The sequence below is a fragment of the Schistocerca piceifrons genome, chromosome 7 (assembly GCF_021461385.2).
Source record: "Schistocerca piceifrons isolate TAMUIC-IGC-003096 chromosome 7, iqSchPice1.1, whole genome shotgun sequence".
Lineage (NCBI taxonomy): Eukaryota > Metazoa > Arthropoda > Insecta > Orthoptera > Acrididae > Schistocerca > Schistocerca piceifrons.
Genome location: NC_060144.1, coordinates 134,953,353 through 134,972,392, shown reverse-complemented (window position 1 = coordinate 134,972,392; position 19,040 = coordinate 134,953,353). Strand labels below are relative to the sequence as shown.

The 19,040-nt window shown below is 37.7% G+C and overlaps 1 protein-coding gene and 1 non-coding gene across 2 annotated transcripts in view; both read right to left on the bottom strand.

Moving 5' to 3' along the window:
• Nucleotides 1-19,040, bottom strand: part of LOC124804922 (epoxide hydrolase 3-like) — a 108,308-nt gene that overhangs the window by 30,347 nt on the left and 58,921 nt on the right. The window contains exons 2-3 of the mRNA XM_047265298.1: nt 13,049-13,173; nt 12,806-12,918 (exon numbers count right to left, since the gene is read on the bottom strand). Of these exons, the coding sequence (XP_047121254.1) occupies nt 12,806-12,918; nt 13,049-13,173 (238 nt within the window). The remainder of the gene's footprint in view (nt 1-12,805; nt 12,919-13,048; nt 13,174-19,040) is intronic.
• Trnas-cga lies at nt 13,511-13,584 on the bottom strand. Its single transcript has one exon. It is a non-coding gene; the product is annotated as a tRNA-Ser (tRNA).

The window sequence follows — 19,040 nt, the reverse complement described above, 5'->3', positions numbered from 1 at the left end:
CCTTCCCTGTCCCTTCCAGACTGCTGCTTCCATTCCATGTGATAGTTGCATTCTGGTCCAAGTTGCTAGTGTGAATGAATGGTTTGTTTCTCTCTTTCTGATAAAGGCAGTGACCAAAAGCTTTTTTAACAGTGCCTGTCTGAAACTTAACATGCCAACTTTATGGTAAGTAGCATTATATCTTTCCCTACATTGTAGACACTCCAGCTGGAGTTTCCATTATTACTGGTTTCTGTTGAGTATGACATCATAATGAAGTAACACCCACAAATTGTTTACACAGTTACATTGAAATATATAGTTTTAAAAGATGATGCTAATAGTTTTAAAAAGTTGCAATTTGCAATGTTCTTTAAAATGTTTAGTGTTATCCGTGAAAACTGTGGCAACTTCATGAAGATCCTCTGATAAAAACTGAAGCCCTGATGATGAAGCTGTGTTTGAAAGTGTTCACGAAGTAAAACTGCTACTATAAAGATTTTAATAATTACACAACTTAATAATAAACTGAAGTTTAAGAAAATCTATTACTCTAGGTTAGGTTAGCAGTGTTTAACGTCCCGTCGACAACGAGGTCATTAGAGATGGAGCGCAAGCTCGGGTTAGGGAAGGAAATCGGCTGTGCCCTTTCAAAGGAACCATCCCGGCATTTGCCTGAAACGATTTAGGGAAATCACGGAAAACCTAAATCAGGATGGCCGGAGACAGGATTGAACCGTCATCCTCCCGAATGAGAGCCCAGTGTGCTAACCACTGCGCCACCGCGCTCGGTCTATTACTCTAGGAATAAAGATATCTTGCAGAACCAACTGGAAACTACATTTGTCAATATGAATAGCTCAGATCTTTCATGCTGGAGCAGTATATGGTGTTTCTGCATACACACATGGCATTCTGCAGGCAGTAAAGCTAATAGATTAATTATTTACATTACGAAAGTAAAATGGTCATAGAAGGAAAAAATAAATAAATATCAACATTGTTGAACATGGTAAAAATGTAAAGGATGTATGGCACTGTTGGCTGGGATATACCACAGTGTGGGTTCAACAGCATAATCAGAAAGGATTTTCTTCCTCTGGGCACATTGGTCCTCTTCCTTTGCAGGTATATGAGAGTAATGTCGGTTGACCATTTGTAGAGTGTAATGAGTGTAATGGATGTTTGTATAGTGCAGTGTTATGTGTTGCATGATGATGATGATGATGATGATGATGATGATACAAGAAAGGAGAAGGTGAAACCTGATGTGAGCACGTAGCATTCTCCTTTCAAATAGCACCAACAGAACTGCCAAGCTTAATGTCCCCATCTGACGGAAGATCACTATCAACAGTGTTGCATGCCCTCACTTCATGAGACACTGTGGAAAGATTTGGAATTTAACCAAAACATTGTTGCAAAGACAGGTGATCAGTAACACCTCTCCTCCCCTTGCTGACCCAATACTAGCAGTGAAAATTTCATCCAGCACCAAAATTTGAACCGGTTTACCTCCAGGTTGAGCACCACCTCATAGGCACGCATCATTGATCTCATGTATGGAAGTGGGTTGGAATATGGTGATGCAGGAGAAAGGGAGGTAAAATTGGAGATGATTAGCAGATAACTAATCTAAATCTCTTTAGCAAGCACATTACACCTGTTACCAAAACATAAAGTTGTCAGTTTAAATAAATGCTGTCCTGGAATACATCAGACCCACCATAACCAATGACTTCAGAACATGAATATAACACCTCACCAAAAATTAGTATCATCCTCCACAAAATCTTCAAATTAAATTATAATAATGACATTCTAGTAGTCACAGTCAAATAACAAATCAGTTTGAAAAAGTAAAACCATTCTTGATCAATAACTTCTTACATTACTCAGATAATAACTCATTGATCACTAGAACATATCCCCTGTTCACTAAAGTATACTGAAATTAAGCTTCTGTACAACAAAGGGACTCCAGACACATCATAAATATTTCTTCATTCTCAAAAATTTTAGAAAATGTTCATGCACACAGTTTGTTACCCATCTGACACATACATTGACAAAAAAAGGAAAGCATCACACCATGAAAGACCAATCTAATATTCAAACTTTGTGGAAATGTTCATCACATAAAGGATATTAAATGATTAAACTTCCACTCCATTACGAATTGATGTTCATCACCAACATCAGTATGTGGTGTAACTCTCAAAGGCACAAATACACCACTGTGTTTGTTGTGCCATGCAAGCAAACAGCCTCTGAATATCATTTTGAAGAATTTCTTGCCATGCCTGAAACACCTGCAGTGACAGTTCATGAAGACTGGCAGCTAGAGGCTGTTATGGAAGTACACATACTATCATCACATCCTAGACATGCCCTATGGGTGATTTTGTACAAGTTGATCTACACACACTACCCAAAGAGGCTTGTCCCAGTCATTCACAACAAGAGACATACATATAGATTGTTCCTCAGAAATAGTGCAAGCTACCTTAAGTCCACATTGCAAATCAAAGTCCAGTCCACAGAGTATTAGAATTCTGCTAATGACAAATGGAGACCAGAATATAAACATCTTAAACAAACTGATGGCATACTCACCATGCATTCCTTGGGTCATAGTACAACTAACTCAGACTGGTCATCGACCAGTTTATAAGCAAGAGTCTGGCGTGGTCCCATTGGAGGGCAATCCTAAATATACCACCTGGGTAATGATACCATGGTGGTTGACGGTAATGTTGTGCCAGCTACACAGTTTCTACTGGACACTGGGTGGGAACCTTACATCCCTCACTCCTCCTCAGCAGCAATCACTTTGGGAGAAAAATTCAGGTGGTGCGTCGTCCAGAGGAGCAGCTGTCAGGAGGGACGGCAGTTCATTGACCATGGGAACCACTGCGAAAGGCTGGGGAAGGGTCAGGTTTGTGGAAGTTGCATGAGTCGCCCTGGACCTAGAGGGTCCACTAGAAGTGGAGAAACAGGCAGCTGCTCACCAGGATGAGAGAGGCAACATTTATTTTGTTGGTCTCACTGAAGTCCATGTGTGGAGGCCACTGTATATATCATGGATCTGTGATCAGCGGAAATCATTCCACGGCTCCAGGTTGAGAGGCATCTGAACTTGTGGGACCATGCTTGGGATGCACACCTAGTAGGAAGAGGCCTCGACAATGACATGTGCTGGATGCAACACATCTCAGTGGGTGTGCGGAAGGTAGTCACATGAAACCATTTTGCCGGGCAGTGCCTTTCGATTTGGGTAGTCATAATTGCAGTGTTGGAAAGCATTTCCTCGCAAGTGGCAGCTGTGACATAATCTTCTGCCTGTTCGAGTTTATTGCCCGAGAGATTGAACCTCAACCCTACCCCAGATGGTTGCATGAAAAAACACTTATGCAGGTTGCATTTTAGTCCTTTTGCCGACAGCCTGTGGAACAGGAGCTCTGGTAGTGGCAGTATGCCGCACAGTTTGGAATATCCTTTAGTGTTTGAGCAATTAAAAATTGTAATATGGCAGGGACTGAACAGATTTCAACAGGTATTTAATGGCACTTGTCATATGGCACACTGACACCTAGGTAACTTCATGATGCAGCATCCTAGGGAGTTTGAAAATATGCCTCTGCAAGATCAATTTTACAAATAAGATGCTGAGGCTTAATCTTGCAAAGATTTAATTCATAAGTTTCCAATTTAGCTTGGATGCTTATCATTACTTAAAGTTCACCACAAAGTCCTACAATGCTATTGGGTTTGTGTGACTGTTCCGAGAAACATTGTCCTTTTTGGGCCAAGCTGCCATCAGAAAATTTATTTAGTGAGTGACTTGGTTGTGAGTACGTAAAACTGAAACCTTCCTACAAAAACTAAAACATAACTCCTGCAAGATCCCCTTTTAGCCACATGCTGTGTATGTGGCAAAGGAAACAATGCTTAATGGTGGGCAACAGTACTGTTGCTGATGTGACCCATCATTGCTGGTATGTTTGTTCACAAAGTTGTCCAGATATATGTGAGGGCCCCACCCAGGGTGATGTGTAGAGAGCTGCAACATCATCTTTCATTGTAAACAAACTTTGTGCTGTGTGGGCAGTTTTGTGGGATTGAGCAATTCACATTGCTTTTATTAAAGAAAGATCAGATTTCCTCAATAATGTGGTTTCTCACTTCTGAGCTATGTGTAAACTGCACTATAATGACCCTGAGTAAAGAGTTCACATAACTATGCCCACACAAAAATTCTTTCTTAACCCTTGTAAGTCAATCGCTCAGTGCGCATAAGCCTTTTTTAGCTGCCAAAATTCTAGCCGGAGTGCAATAACTTGTCCTTTTGTTGAGAGATGTCCCTTTAATTGAGGGAAATATTTAAGATGACTGAAGTTCTGCAGATTTGTTAATGGCTCCAATTTCTGAATTAGGTGATACAGTTCAGGATTTCCTGGCAAGAACATCACCTTTTGTCTTTGCAAGTCAAAAATTTGCCAAAACCACAAAACATAATTTTGTCAGTGCTAAGAGTCCCAATCTTCAAGTTGTTCATTAAGTGGTGGAAAATCATAATCACAGGTGCTATGGGAGACATTTCTGCTAAATTCACTTGTGCTTGCAATGCCTGTAATATAGCTGTCATCAGCTTCAGATAACCCAGTGCTGTTTGCATTAGTAATGGTTGTAAATGATCCATCATTGAAAACGCACATTACCAGCTAATTACAAAAATGCTGAATATTCAATCTGCATGTGCCGTGTATCCAATCCTCGTCAGCATTTTTATAAAAGGCAATTTGCACACAAACTATGGGGATCGTACCAGTTTATTCACAACAAGAAATACATACTGAATATTTCTCGAAAACAGTGCAAGCTATATCAAATCCATATTCTAAAGTAAAGTCCATTCCACATCGTATCACAGTTCCAGCTATAGCAAATAAAGTATGTAATAAAAATGTTTTAGCCAAGCCAAGAGCACACTCCACAGATCACAACTGATTCTGATTCAGAACAGCCCTGGGCCGGCTTATGTGTAGAAATGTGGCATTGACTCGCCGGAGGGCACCATGTGGATAATGGTGTCACTATGGTCAACAGTAATGAGTGTCAGCTACTCATTTTCATAGTTATGCCAGGTGGCACCACTACAGATAACAAATTAGGGGACTGGACAGGCCAGTCAAGGACCTGTACATTCTTTGAAGCATTTGTGGGAAAGTGCTGTGTGGGCTCTTGCATTATCCTACTGGAATATACCATTTGGTACCATGGTCATGAAAGATATGATGACAGGGTTGATCACTCTGACCTCATATTGGCAAGCTTTCAGCCTTCCTTCAGCAATTACCAAACCAGTCCTGATGTTAAATCTAAGTATTCCTCGCACCATCTGGCTCATAGCAGATTATTAGAGTACATGCTGTAAAGTTATTCTAACATGCCCTTAATAAAATCTAGTTAGTGTACAATTGTTTTCATTCAGTCACAGAATGTTTTGGATTGTACAAATGCATAGCTCTTATAAATGTTATATAAAAAAATAAATACAAAACCACAAAATCATGAAGGTCTTAGATTGTGAGAAGGAAAGGAAAGAGGACAGGAGTGGACTTGGGATGAAAATAATAATCACAAAAAATGTGAAGGCAAGAGACTGGGAATGGAGTAGCCAACAATAGAGGCTATCACAAGTTAAGGAAAGGAGACCTGTGGGAATGAGGGATCAACTGAAGTGACAGATACCACTTCCACAGTACAAGATCTAGTGTTGCAAATAATTGGGGAGAGGGGGTGGGAGATCAAATTGACACTGGGATTCATGGAGCTTTTAAGTCACCAGTGTTTTAGCACAAAACATGTTCAACAACCAGGTAACTTATTTCACTGTTAGCCACAGGTAAGCACTTGTCTTCCATATGGATAGTTCATGTAAGTATGACAACTAGTCACCATAGTGATATACAGCAGTTGCTGCATACCAGGTAGATGACTTACCTGCTTTCACACAAGATCCTACCTCTGCCAGAATGTGAAATACCTGTGGCAGGATTGCAGTAAGAGGTGTTAGGTGGATGTAATGGACAGGTGCTACACCTGAGTTTGTCCATAGAGTAAGGACCCACGTGGTGGTGCAGATTGGGTGCAGAGGTGGCATGCAGATGGACTAGGATTGGACAGGTTGGGTGGCTGATGGAAAAAAGGCATTGGGGCTACAGCAGAACCGTCTATCCCTTATATCAGGCCACAGTAAGTCAAAGCCGTGATGAAGGTCATGGTTGAGTTACTCAAAGCATGAATGATACGAAGGAAGTAAGTGAGGAAAAAACATTTACAGTTCAATGTCTCATAAATAATGAGGATGTTACAGAGTGGTCATTAGTTCAGACAGGAGAAGGAAATTGGCCTTGTACTGTCCTTATTTGCCAAATATCAATACCAAAATGTTTATAACACGAGCCTTTATGTGCAGTAGTAGTTGTGAACATGTTGGTGTCGAACAAACAATTGCAATGTCTGTAATAGGTAAAGATGAAGAGGATCCAATTATCAAAAGAATTAACATACTTAAAAATTATGTTAGTATTAGAGCTGATTGCAATACAAACTGAAAGGATATTCTTATGAGAGTATCTTTTAGATCAAACATAAAAAAGTTTAACTTTTCATGTCCAGAACCTCAATCACTGCCCCAATGTGCTCTGTCCTGAATCATTCAAGAGTAATAGTCTGTGGCTCATTAACAGTGATTATTAGAAGAGTTAGTATAAAAAGAGCAGTTTATCGATTAACAAGTAATAGTATCTGTAAAGACTCTTGACAAGTTATCAGTGTCTTTTGATAACTCCTGCTTTCTGCTGGAGTTGGGATATCCATATATACTAAGGCTGCAGGCAAAGAGCATTTTGATGTGGATTGGGAACAATTATCAAAATGGAGGTTCTGCAATTTTTTAGTGGCTTCGATATGGATAAATGTTTTTAGGGAATCTTCAGACACATGGAGGACAACATTCAGCTACTTTAATTGCAAATGTTATTTATCTAGGCTACCTTCAGCTGTTCAGTTTTACTTCACTTAAGATGAAATCTTTATTGAAAGTTATGCAGGAATAAATAATTTTATGTATCACTGAAAGTAGCTAGATTTACAAGCCAAGTATCAATACATATTACAGCACCCTGTCATAAGGAATTTCACTGTGGGATATAAAAGGCAAAAGCTGGACATCAGTCATTACTACCTGACATGAAATCAACACTGAAATCTTGACACATTGTGACAGTGCCACGAGATTTAAAAGTGCTGCTACGTCAGTACGCGAACACAGCAATAGAGGCGCTCCGCAGCTCAGCCGAATGCGGGAGCGCCACCTGGCTACGAACGGCGCCGGCCGCATGTCACGGCACGGCAGTCGAATGACAGATACGGAGTTAGTAGCATGTAACCCGCTATTGTTTCTACTTTTGTAAATCCACACAATTTATTAGTGATTAAAGGTTATAACACACATCTATCCCAAAGCCTCATGGTACTAGAGCAAGGAGCCTGGTATTGGATTAAGTGACAACTGTCATTTGATAATCACATAACAAGCAAATACCACTTTGAGGGGTACAGTGCATACTGTCAACAGTAAACTTCAATAATAGTCAAGGTTGCAAGACCAGTAGCTCACTATTCAATCGAAGAAAGCAAGTGTTCCTTAGTTCTCTTAACTAATCAGATGCTGCCAAATGATCAATGTAGGTATTACAGTTATCTCTGAGAAGGACTTACCATGAATGCACAAAATACTTTTTTTCATAATACACAATGACAACAATGATTTCACATTTCACTATTGAATACTGCAAAAATAAACTGCAATGTTAGAGTGGTATACAACTGCAATTTTCTCATTTGAGAATTCAAAGCAGTTCTGATCATGTTTAATGATTCAGTGTACATAAGATGATTCAGAATAACATGATGTGACAACTGAATGTCAAATCAAGAGTGAGCTTTGTTAGACATAAGTTAAGTGTACATGTAGAATTTTCACAGGTTTATGGAGGTTGATTATGATGATCAACTTTCTGCCAACAGAAGGATTGTGACTCTGCCAGTTGTTTGCTTTTTTTTTTTTTTATCCCAAATGAAATACTTTTCCGTTAAGATGCTAATTTACAGATTCTTTAACAGAAAATGAAAAAAAGACGTGCCTTTGACAAACAATATAGTTTCTTGCAGTTGATAACAGCTGCTGGTGCTGCCTCCAGAAGTTGTTGCTCACAGCTGCATCTTTATGGTATTTTGTACCCCTGAACATTCTCCTTTATAATGGACACTACATAAAATTATGTATGAAGAATGAGTGAAACCCTCAAAGTCTGGCTTGGATGTCAAGTCACAGTTTAGTGTGATTTTTAAAACAAGGATGTTGTTATTTTTTCACTTGGGATCAGAAAGTTTCTTAATGCTTTTGACAATGTTACTCTGGTAGATGCCTTTCTGTCCAATCACCAAGTTATAGTGTATTCTCTAACATGACAAAATCCAGTTTTGCAGCCACGTTTTGGACAAAAATTTTGATCTGTTACCAAACTGAATATTAGAGCAATTAACTTTTCCATTCATTCTAATTTGGAAAACAACTTCTGCAGACAATAAATATTCCAGTGCCCAAAAATGTATCTAGGAGGGAACAGTTGAGCTTCAGTTTCCTCAGCCACTATTTAACACTTCCCTATGGACCAACTATTATGTCTTGTCAGCATGTTAATTATTGGATTTGTCAATATTAACGGTAGAGAGCAGTCAGGTTCCCTTCCCATGCTCCCAAACCCCATCTACCCAGGACAGAATTTCATAACTGGAGTACCTAATCTGTCTGAATTACTGTTATCCCATGTGAAACTGTGTGCACGTTTTCTAAATGTTTGGGAACTGTAACTGATATGGGATGTGGGTGGCAGCCTTTATTTATCTGGCTGTATGTGGGAAATACCCTAAAATTCACATCCAGGCTGGCCAGCACACTGGCCATCATTAATCCATCTGGTGGATTCGATGTGGGACTGGCATATTTTCCCAAATCCCACAAGAGGCACATTAATGCATGCAGCTATCTCGGCAAGCCATGGACCATATCTTATGTCACTTATAATAATGGGGTACACAGGAGTTTTGATGAGTATATGTTGTCAAACAAGACATAATTTTCCCTGAAAATGTAAATCCTAAAGCAAATATTTGAAGACAACCATTGTGTGACTTGACAAAGAAGAAAAATTTAAAGTTCCATTGATAATGGGGATATTAGAGTGAGCATGAAGATTAGGGAAGGAAATCAATCATGTTCTTTTTAAAGGAACTATTCTTGCAGCTGCTGTTCACAGAAACCATGCAAAATCTATATCTGCATGGCGTTTCTGATTCACTGCAAATGTATCAGAGTTTAAAAACTTAATGATCTTTCTGCACCTTGTATTGGATGAATCAGTTAAGTAATACAAGTGAAGAGCCTTAAAGAAAGAGTCTTAAAGGTACCAAACATAGATAAATACATTAGTAAAAAGTTTAGTGGTTTGCTAATTTGATGAGCTACGTTTTTTAATTAATTCCTTTACCTGGAGAAAGTGTATAAAATACAAAGAAATTGTTGTGTCTAGACAAGACAGCCTAGACACAATGAGAGGAAGCCGAAAGGCACGCGCTAAGCTAAAGCAGGAAGGCGTGAGGTCTGAAACAGGATACGTAATGAATGCTATAAAGAAAAGTACGTAGCTTCTGGAATACGTAACTTTAATCCATCCTTTTGGTACATCTGGAGATTGTGGCGATACAAGTGAGACTCTTTAGATACATGCAATGTTACTAATGGCGCCTTGCTAGGTCGTAGCCATTGACTTAGCTGAAGGCTATTCTAACTATCTGCTCGGCAAAGGAGCGAGGCTTCGTCAGTGTGCATCGCTAGCTACGTCGTCCGTACAACTGGGGTGAGTGCTAGTCCGTATCTCGAGACCTGCCTTGTGGTGGCGCTCGGTCTGCGATCACACAGTGGCGACACGCGGGTCCGACATGTACTAGTGGACCGCGGCCAATTTAAAACTACCACCTAGCAAGTGTGGTGTCTGGCGGTGACACCACAGAAATGATGAAACATGGACACTCAAGTCTTAAATTCACCAACTTGTGTGGTGCCTTCTCAGTATCAGTCTAAGCTTAATCTTCTTCCAGTGATTATTAAGCTGCGTGGAGTGGCTGCATGGTCTAAGGTGCCATGTCACGGATTGTGCGGCCCTTCCTGCCACAGGTTCAAGTCCTCCCTTGGGTGTGTGTGTGTGTGTGTGTGTGTGTGTGTGTGTGTGTGTGTGTGTGTTTGTTGTTCTTAGCATAAGTTAGCTTAAATAGTGTGTAAGTCTGGGGACCAATGACCTCAGCAGTTTGGTCCCTTAGAAATTCACACACATTTGAATATTTAATTATTAAGTTATACAAACCATTAATGATGAAGCAATACATCGCAGGTTTTTTTTTTTTTAATCCTTTCTTATTTATAGTTACTCAGTACTTCACATGAACAGCTTGTAGGTAATATGTAGATTTCACATCACAGATCAGTTAAGTTACATACATTACCAGTGGTTTGACAGAATTCTTACATGGTAAATACACAGCGCTGACATAGAAGTTTGCAAGTTTACTGCTGGATCTAGAGTAATTGACATAGATATTCATATTTCAACTGTCTGTTACAGACTAACTGACATTTTAATTTACAGGATCACCACCACACAACAACAGACTGAAATTTATGTGATGAAATATTAAACACAGAAGTTTTTGAGTTCATTATTGAGCCTATACATAGCTGCATGCAGTACATATGTTACAAATTGGTAAGAATTTACATTATAGGTATTAACATAAAAGATAGAAAAAGTAAAATATATAGTAGGCATTAAACTAAATTTGCTCCACCAAATTTCTGAGACATCACAGTATAAAAATGAGTGGTGTCTTGGAATCCTATCTTGATACTTTTGAATTACAGAAATTTAAGATAAACTAATTACATTCTCTGAATCAAGAACAATCAGTCTACAACACTGACTAGGTTCTTGATTCAAGAGGTTGGTTCTTAAGCTTCAGTTTTGACACATATTTTTGCATATGAATGAATTTATGATGCCTTCAATTATCATACCTCCTGAACTAATCAGTTTTAAGTGAAAACAACTGCCCCCCCCCCCCCCCCCCCCCAATGTTCTGGGTCAGATAAATTATATACATAATAACAACAACAACAATAATAATAATAATAATAATAAGAAATCCTTTACCAATTTGAGAAGCTGATAAATGTGTGTACACTTATGGTGTAATCACGATTCTATTAGTTACGATAACGAGATAATGATGGTTGGCTGTAGCTTGTTAAATGGTGGAATTAAAATGTTACATTTCAGAGGCAAATGATCAGATGAACTTTACTTTCACACAGGAAACTGTGCTGTAGAAAATGTGATGACAATATAAAAGTGCAAAGGTAGAGTTGGGCAAATGGATAAAACAATAGCAGCCTATATTCTCTCTAAAATTTGCTATGAGTTCATCACCAACAGATCAGTCCTAGAATGCACAGATTAATCAACCTCTCATGACTTATTCCTTTTCACACCTGACAAACATTGCAGCCCAACTGCAGTGAAGATCTTACTCAAGCTATAAAGAAAGAAATGTGTCATCCAGTAGGATTCTGACACATTTAGACAATACCAACTTTGACAAAACAATAGAAGTCCTATCAATTATCTCTACTGCTCACTCAGTCTACACAATTTGGGAAAAAGGTGTGAAATAACCACATGGTAGTTGAAGTAACATCACCACAAAACATGCCCAAGTAACTTCAAACCATTTCTTCCTTTTCTCAGGTTTTCTCAGCTAGGCACCTGCACGCACACCATTAATTTATACCCTTCCCCTGACACATACACCATTCCTTTGCTATGGCTCTTGAAATTACGAGGCATACACATATCATTTCAAATTTTGTCAGCCCCAACTTAAATTATGTTGAAATAGGATTCCTGTAGCTGTTTCAGGGATAAATCTGGAATCATTCTTGAAAGACATATACTTATTGCTGTAAGTAAAAATTTCTTTCTCCCTTGTTAAATTCCCACAATACTCAAAGCAGCTGTGCCTCCACAGTGTTACTTAGTTTCCTAATTTTTAATGAGTTCTTTCTGAAAATAGTGACTTTGAAATTACTTTTTTCTATTGCCTTTTCCTTTAAGTCTTCTAGTTTTGTTTCCAATTTGCCTCCTTTAGTAGTCTACTTTTGATCTTCTTTGCTTTTATAACAGACTGGGTGTACTGATTTTTTTTATCAATCTTCTGAAATATTCATATACTGTGCCTTGATTCATTCACCTCCATCTTCATTATTGTCATCAGGTCTAGTACAGTACATATTTCACTTTATCAATGAGATTACACTCCATTCTTGCTTATTTATTTATTTATTTAGTCACTGTATTTTTTAGCACACAGGTGTAACACCATGAAGCCCTCCCAATTATTCAAAATTTACTTGTCATCAATAACATTACTTGCCTCAGAATGGGGAAACTATTCAAAAAACACACCCTCATTTTTTAAAAATTAAAGCTACAGGGTGAACAACTTAACTACTTACCCTGTAATTTGGTGCTTGCTAATTGTAAAATATTTGAAAGTGAAAAAAATGATGACAAACACAAGAATAAGCAATTATACTGAGTGACGTGTTTCATAAATTTTAAAGAATAATACACCAGGAACATACCCAAATATTCTACAAGCTGTTTGACATCATCTACAAGTAAATCCATTGAATAACTGCTTACAGACTCAGGTTTTTCTGAGTCCCCATATCCCCGCATATCGTATGCAACAACCCTGTAATAGAATACATAGTAAATTTTTTAAGCTGAGCTTTAATAGCTTGTTTGTTCTATTACTTCCGTATATAGATCTAATTCATATGGCTTCTATGAGTGATAATATACTAATGTTTTTAAGTTCATACCAGTAATGCTTTGAAAATTCCTTTATTTGATGCCGCCAAGAATACCAAAATTCAGGGAAACCATGGATGAAGAGCATAAGAGGTTTCGAGTGATCGCCTTTCTCGACATAATGCAGTTGGATTCCCTGAAAATATTATTACATTTTACAACTTGAGAAATTTCTCCAGCACTGAGAGCCAAGAAGTATTGCAATAAAAACATTTAAAAAAGAAACATTTTACGTTATTTTTGATTGGTGTACAATGACAAATTTTTGAGCTGTACAAAGCTAAAATCAGTACACATGCTTTTGTTGTCCATGTTTTCACTACTGCATAAATTGTGTTTTATGTGCATGAGAAGACAACAATTTTGGAACTTATTGTCATTGTGTGGAAACAGTAATACTGATACAGAATGAGAATTTCACTCTGCAGCGGAGTGTGCGCTGATATGAAACTTCCTGGCAGATTAAAACTGTGTGCACCGACCGAGACTCGAACTCGGGACCTTTGCCTTTCGCGGGCAAGTGCTCTACCATCTGAGCTACCGAAGCACGACTCACGCCCGGTCTCACAGCTTTACTTCTGCCAGTATCTCGTCTCCTACCTTCCAAACTTTACAGAAGCTCTCCTGTGAACCTTGCAGAACTAGCACTCCTGAAAGAAAGGATACTGCGGAGACATGGCTTAGCCACAACCTGGGGGATGTTTCCAGAATGTTCCCAGGCTGTGGCTAAGCCATGTCTCCGCAGTATCCTTTCTTTCAGGAGTGCTAGTTCTGCAAGGTTTGCAGGAGAGCTTCTGTAAAGTTTGGAAGGTAGGAGATGAGATACTGGCAGAAGTAAAGCTGTGAGACCGGGCGTGAGTCGTGCTTCGGTAGCTCAGATGGTAGAGCACTTGCCCGCGAAAGGCAAAAGTCCCAAGTTCGAGTCTCGGTCAGTGCACACAGTTTTAATCTGCCAGGAAGTTTCAGTAATACTGATGATTCCACATTTTGACATGTACCTTTTTCACTGTTATATCACTGCAGTAGATCTGTAACTGGAGCTGAGATGTTCTATTTTCACAAAGAGACGTAAAAGAATGGCGAGTCTGTCAATATGAAGAATATTTATGAAATCATGTAGAAAGTTATTTTTGTTAGAAGTTATGGATTGCAGTGAGAAAAGTGAGCATGTTGGTGAAATTTGCACACTCTGTAACATTTTGAATAAATTATGAAGACCATTGACAGCAATGCAGAAGCAGTTCAAAAAACAAGAAAGTTGACAATGAAATAGATGGCAGAGGTCTTGCAGATATTAGATACTGAAGTAGCAATTTTTGAACACAATGATTCTGACAGGCAGAGAAGCATGGAGATGAAGAGATACATTTGACTTGCTCTGAAATGCTGCAAAAACTTGCACAGAAATTAAAGAAAAACTAATGGCTTATTTAAAGTTTCTACAGAAAAGAACATCAGAGCTGGTAAACATACAAAATAAAAAGGAATGTTACAAAACAAATGGTACACAAAGCACACCAAGAGTCATGGGTCTCATTCGTAAGCATCTTATAACACAATATACATGGTAGGCAGCAATGTGCATACAAAGTCATGAAAGCCCTCAACAAGGAAGAAAAAGTGACTGCCTCACTGAACATTATGCCCCATAAACAACAGATAAATCACTATACAGGCTTGTGGCATATACAGAAGGCCAAAGATGACAATTGAGAAAACATGTACAATGAAGCAGTGGATCCAATTCCTACAGAGGATCTATAAGTACAAGAGGCTTTGCAAGGCGTGAAGAATAGAAAAGCTACTGGAATAGATGGAATAAATGCAGAACTAATTAAATATGCAGGGTTACCACTAGATAAAAGATTTTTACAATTAATAAATGAACTGCAAGATCCCAGCCCAATCCCCTTGGTATACAGCAGAAGTAAACTCTCTTTTCCAAAAACGGAAATATCACTATTGTAAAAATTATTGTGCCATGCATCTTTTGAATATTGGATGCAAACTATACTCATAGATAATGAAGAATATCACAGAAGCTCTTATTTCTGAAGAGAAAAACGGATTTAGATCAGATCATTCATGCACAGACAATGTGGTTGGAATTAAAAGCATTGTAGAAAATCACAGAGAATTTAATATAGAAACCCATATGCCCTTTATTGACCTTGAGAAGGCTTTTGACCATGTGAGCTATGATAGCCTGTAGAAGATTATGTCTGAATGATAGCCTGTAGAAGATTATGTCTGAATGATAGCCTGTAGAAGATTATGTCTGAATGATAGCCTGTAGAAGATTATGTCTGAATGTGGATGTCCTTATTATGGAACAGAGGTAGTGCAAAGTCTTTACAAAACTATATAAATTGTTACAGAGACATGTAGGAATCAATTAGAAGAATACAATGACTTCATTCTTTACAAATGGAAATGTGAAGTATGTAAAGGAGTTAGGGTAACAAATGAGTAATACATGAAGTACTTTTGTTTGCTTGATGACATTATTATTCAAAAGAATGAATATGACCTCCGAAGATCAGTATAATAGCTGAATGAAATTTGCAAATTTCTAGTAACAAAACAAAAATAATGGAAATCTGAGGAAAATTTCCAGTCAGGTCAAAAACTGTTTTCTATAATTCACTTTTAGAACAATTATCTCAAATCTGTTATTTAGGCTGTGCTATAAGTTCTGATTTTGACTCTGATGTTCGAAATAAAATACACAAATTCCAAGCCGTCTGTGGTACCATTAGCAGAACATTGGCCGTAAAGTACAAAAACAGACTATCATGAAATTCTATAAAGTAGTGGCGGTTCCTGTGTTATCCATAGAGATGAGGTTCCCAAAAAGAAAAAGGACTGCACAAGAAGAGAGATGATTAGAAATGAAGACATTAGAAAAGAATTAAATATTTTCAGCATGAATGAAAAAATTCAAAACTATCATGAAGATTGGAGATAACACCTCATGAGAACACCAGGTCTCAGAATTCCGCAGAAGACACAGAACTACAAGGTGAAAGGGAAAAGAAATATTGGAAGACCTCGAAAAAGAGGAAGATGGAGGTGTAATTTCCCCCCTCTATGTGACAATAATCCTTAGTCATGACTAGTGGATGTAATTTTTATTGTACATGTTTTAATTATAGTTAAAAGGCAAACTTTGATAGGAAGTTAATAAATTGTGACGGTAGTGGTTGTATGCCCAGCTGCTTGAACAGATGCCAGCAGTGAGATGTAACAGATGTATTATGATGTTAATGAGCTGCCTGATACTGACATATTATGAAATGTGCAATACCTGAGCATGCAAGATCTGAAACATTGGTTTTTCTTAAATAACTAAGTAATATAGTATTCAGGATTAATGAATGCTAGATAGTTGATCAATGTGGATATAAAATGGTACATAACTTTAATTTGAAATTTGAAAACACAATTTTTTCAATTGCATGTGAACAATTTGATTAGATTAGTACTTGTTCCATAGATCATGAATACGGTACTTCGTAATGATGTGGAATTGGGAAATTACCCACTTACTATATCCAAAAATTCATCTAATGAGTAGAAGGAGTTGCCATTAAGAAAGTCTTCTAATTTCCTTTTAAATGCTGTATGGCTATCTGTCAGACTTTTGATGCTATTAAGTAAGTGACCAAATACTTTTGTGGCAGCATAATTTACCCCCTTCTGAGCCAAAGTTAGATTTAACTTTGAGTAGTGAAGATCATCCTTTCTCCTAGTGTTGTAGCCATGTACACTGCTATTACTTTTGAATTCGTTCGGATTGTTAATAACAAATTTCATAAGTGAATATATATATTGTGAGGCTACAGTGAAGATTTCTAGCTCTTTAAATAAGTGTCTGCAGGGTGATCTTGGATGAGCTCCAGCAATTATCCTGATTACACGCTTTTGTGCGATGAACACTCTTTTACTCAATGATGAGTTACCCCAGAATATGATGCCATATGAAAGCAGAGAATGAAAATAGGCGCGATAAGCTAATTTACTCAGATGTATATCGCCAAAATTTGCAATGACCCTAATAGCATAAGTAACTGAACTCAAACGTTTCAGCAGATCCTCAGTGTGTTTTTTCCAGTTCAACCTCTCATCAATGCATACACCTGGAAATTTTGAATATTCTACCTTAGCTACTGATTTCTGATCGAAGTCCATATTTATTAATTGGGTCATTCCATTTACTGTGTGGAACTGTATATACTGTGCTTTGTCAAAGTTTAATGAGAGCCCATTTGCAGAGAACCACTTAATGTTTTTCTGATAAACACCATTTACAATTTCACCAGTTAATTCTTGTCTGTCGGGTGTGATAGCTATACTTGTATCATCGGCAAAAAGTACCAGCTTTGCATCTTCGTGAATATAGAATGGCAAGTCATTAACATATATTAAGAACAGCAGAAGACAAGACCGAATCTTGTGGCACCCCATTCTTAATTGTTCCCCAGTTTGAGAAATTACCAGTTTTTTGCATATTATGTGAACTATTTATTTCAACTTTCTGCACTCTTCCAGTTAGGTATGATTTAAACCATTTGAGCACTGTCCCATTCATACCACAGTATTTGAGCTTATCTAGAAGTATTCCACGATTTACACAATCAAAAGCCTTTGATATATCACAAAAAATCCCGACGGGTGACTTCCGGTTACTCAGAGCATGTAATATTTCATTAGTGAAAGTATATATAGCATTTTCCATTGAGAGACCCTTCCGTAAACCAAACTGACATTTTGTTAAAACTTTATTTTTACAAAGGTCTGAAGCTACTCTACAATACATTGCTTTTCGAGAATTTTGGATAAGGCAGTCAGAAGAGAGATTGGACGGTAGTTGTTGACATCAGTCGTATCCCCTTTTTTATGCAGTGGTTTAACAATGGGATACTTCAGTCTATCTGGGAAAATGCCCTGCTTCAGAAAGCTATTACATATGTGGCTAAGAATCCCACTTATTTCTTGGGAACAAGCTTTTATTATACTGCTGGAAATGCCATTAATTCCATGTGAGCTTTTATTCTTGAGAGAGTTTATTATCTTCCTAATTTCAGAAGGAGAGGTGGGTGGAATTTCAATTGTATCAAATGGTGTGGGTAAGGCCTGTTCCATTAACTGCCTTCCTTCTTCTAACGAACATTTTGATCCTATTTTCTCTACAACATTTAAAAAATGATTATTCAAAATGTTTTTGACTTCTGGCTTGTTGTTTATCAAGTTTCCATTCGCTTTGATGGTGATACCGTCATCCTGTACTCTTGGTTGTCCTGTCTCCCTTGTAATAATACTCCAAATTGTTTTGATTTTGTTATCAGAGGTATTAATCTCAGACATGATGCACAAGCTTCTGGACTTTTTAATAACCTTTCTTAATGTAGCAGAGAAGTTTTTATAATATTTGGCTGTTTCTGGGTCATTACTCTTTCTTGTTGTTAGATACAGTTCCCCTTTGTGGTTACAAGATATTTTTATTCCTTTAGTAAGCCAAGGTTTTTTGCATGGTTTCTTATAATTAGATTTAACTACTTTCTTGGGGAAACAGTTTCCAAATTCTCTTACAAGTGTATCATGAAATAAGTTATATTTTAAATTAGCATCGGGTTCCTTGTACACCTGTTCCCAGTCTAACTGCTGAAGATTTTCTCTGAAATTTCATTTTTTTGTTGAGTCATTAATTGAACACACAACTTTGGAGGGTAGTTTTGAATTACTGAATGGATCTATGTCATATACTGTAACTAGCTGAGCATCATGATCAGAAAGCCCATTCTCAACAGGACAAGAATTTATGTTTTTAAACTTATCTTGGTCTATAAAAATGTTATCTATCAATGTGCTGCTGCCCTTTACTACCCGAGTAGGAAAATTAATGACGGATCTGAAATTGAAAGAACCGAGCAAGACTTCCAGGTCATTCTTCCTATTACATTCTTTCAGTGAATTAATATTGAAGTCCCCACAAATAATAAT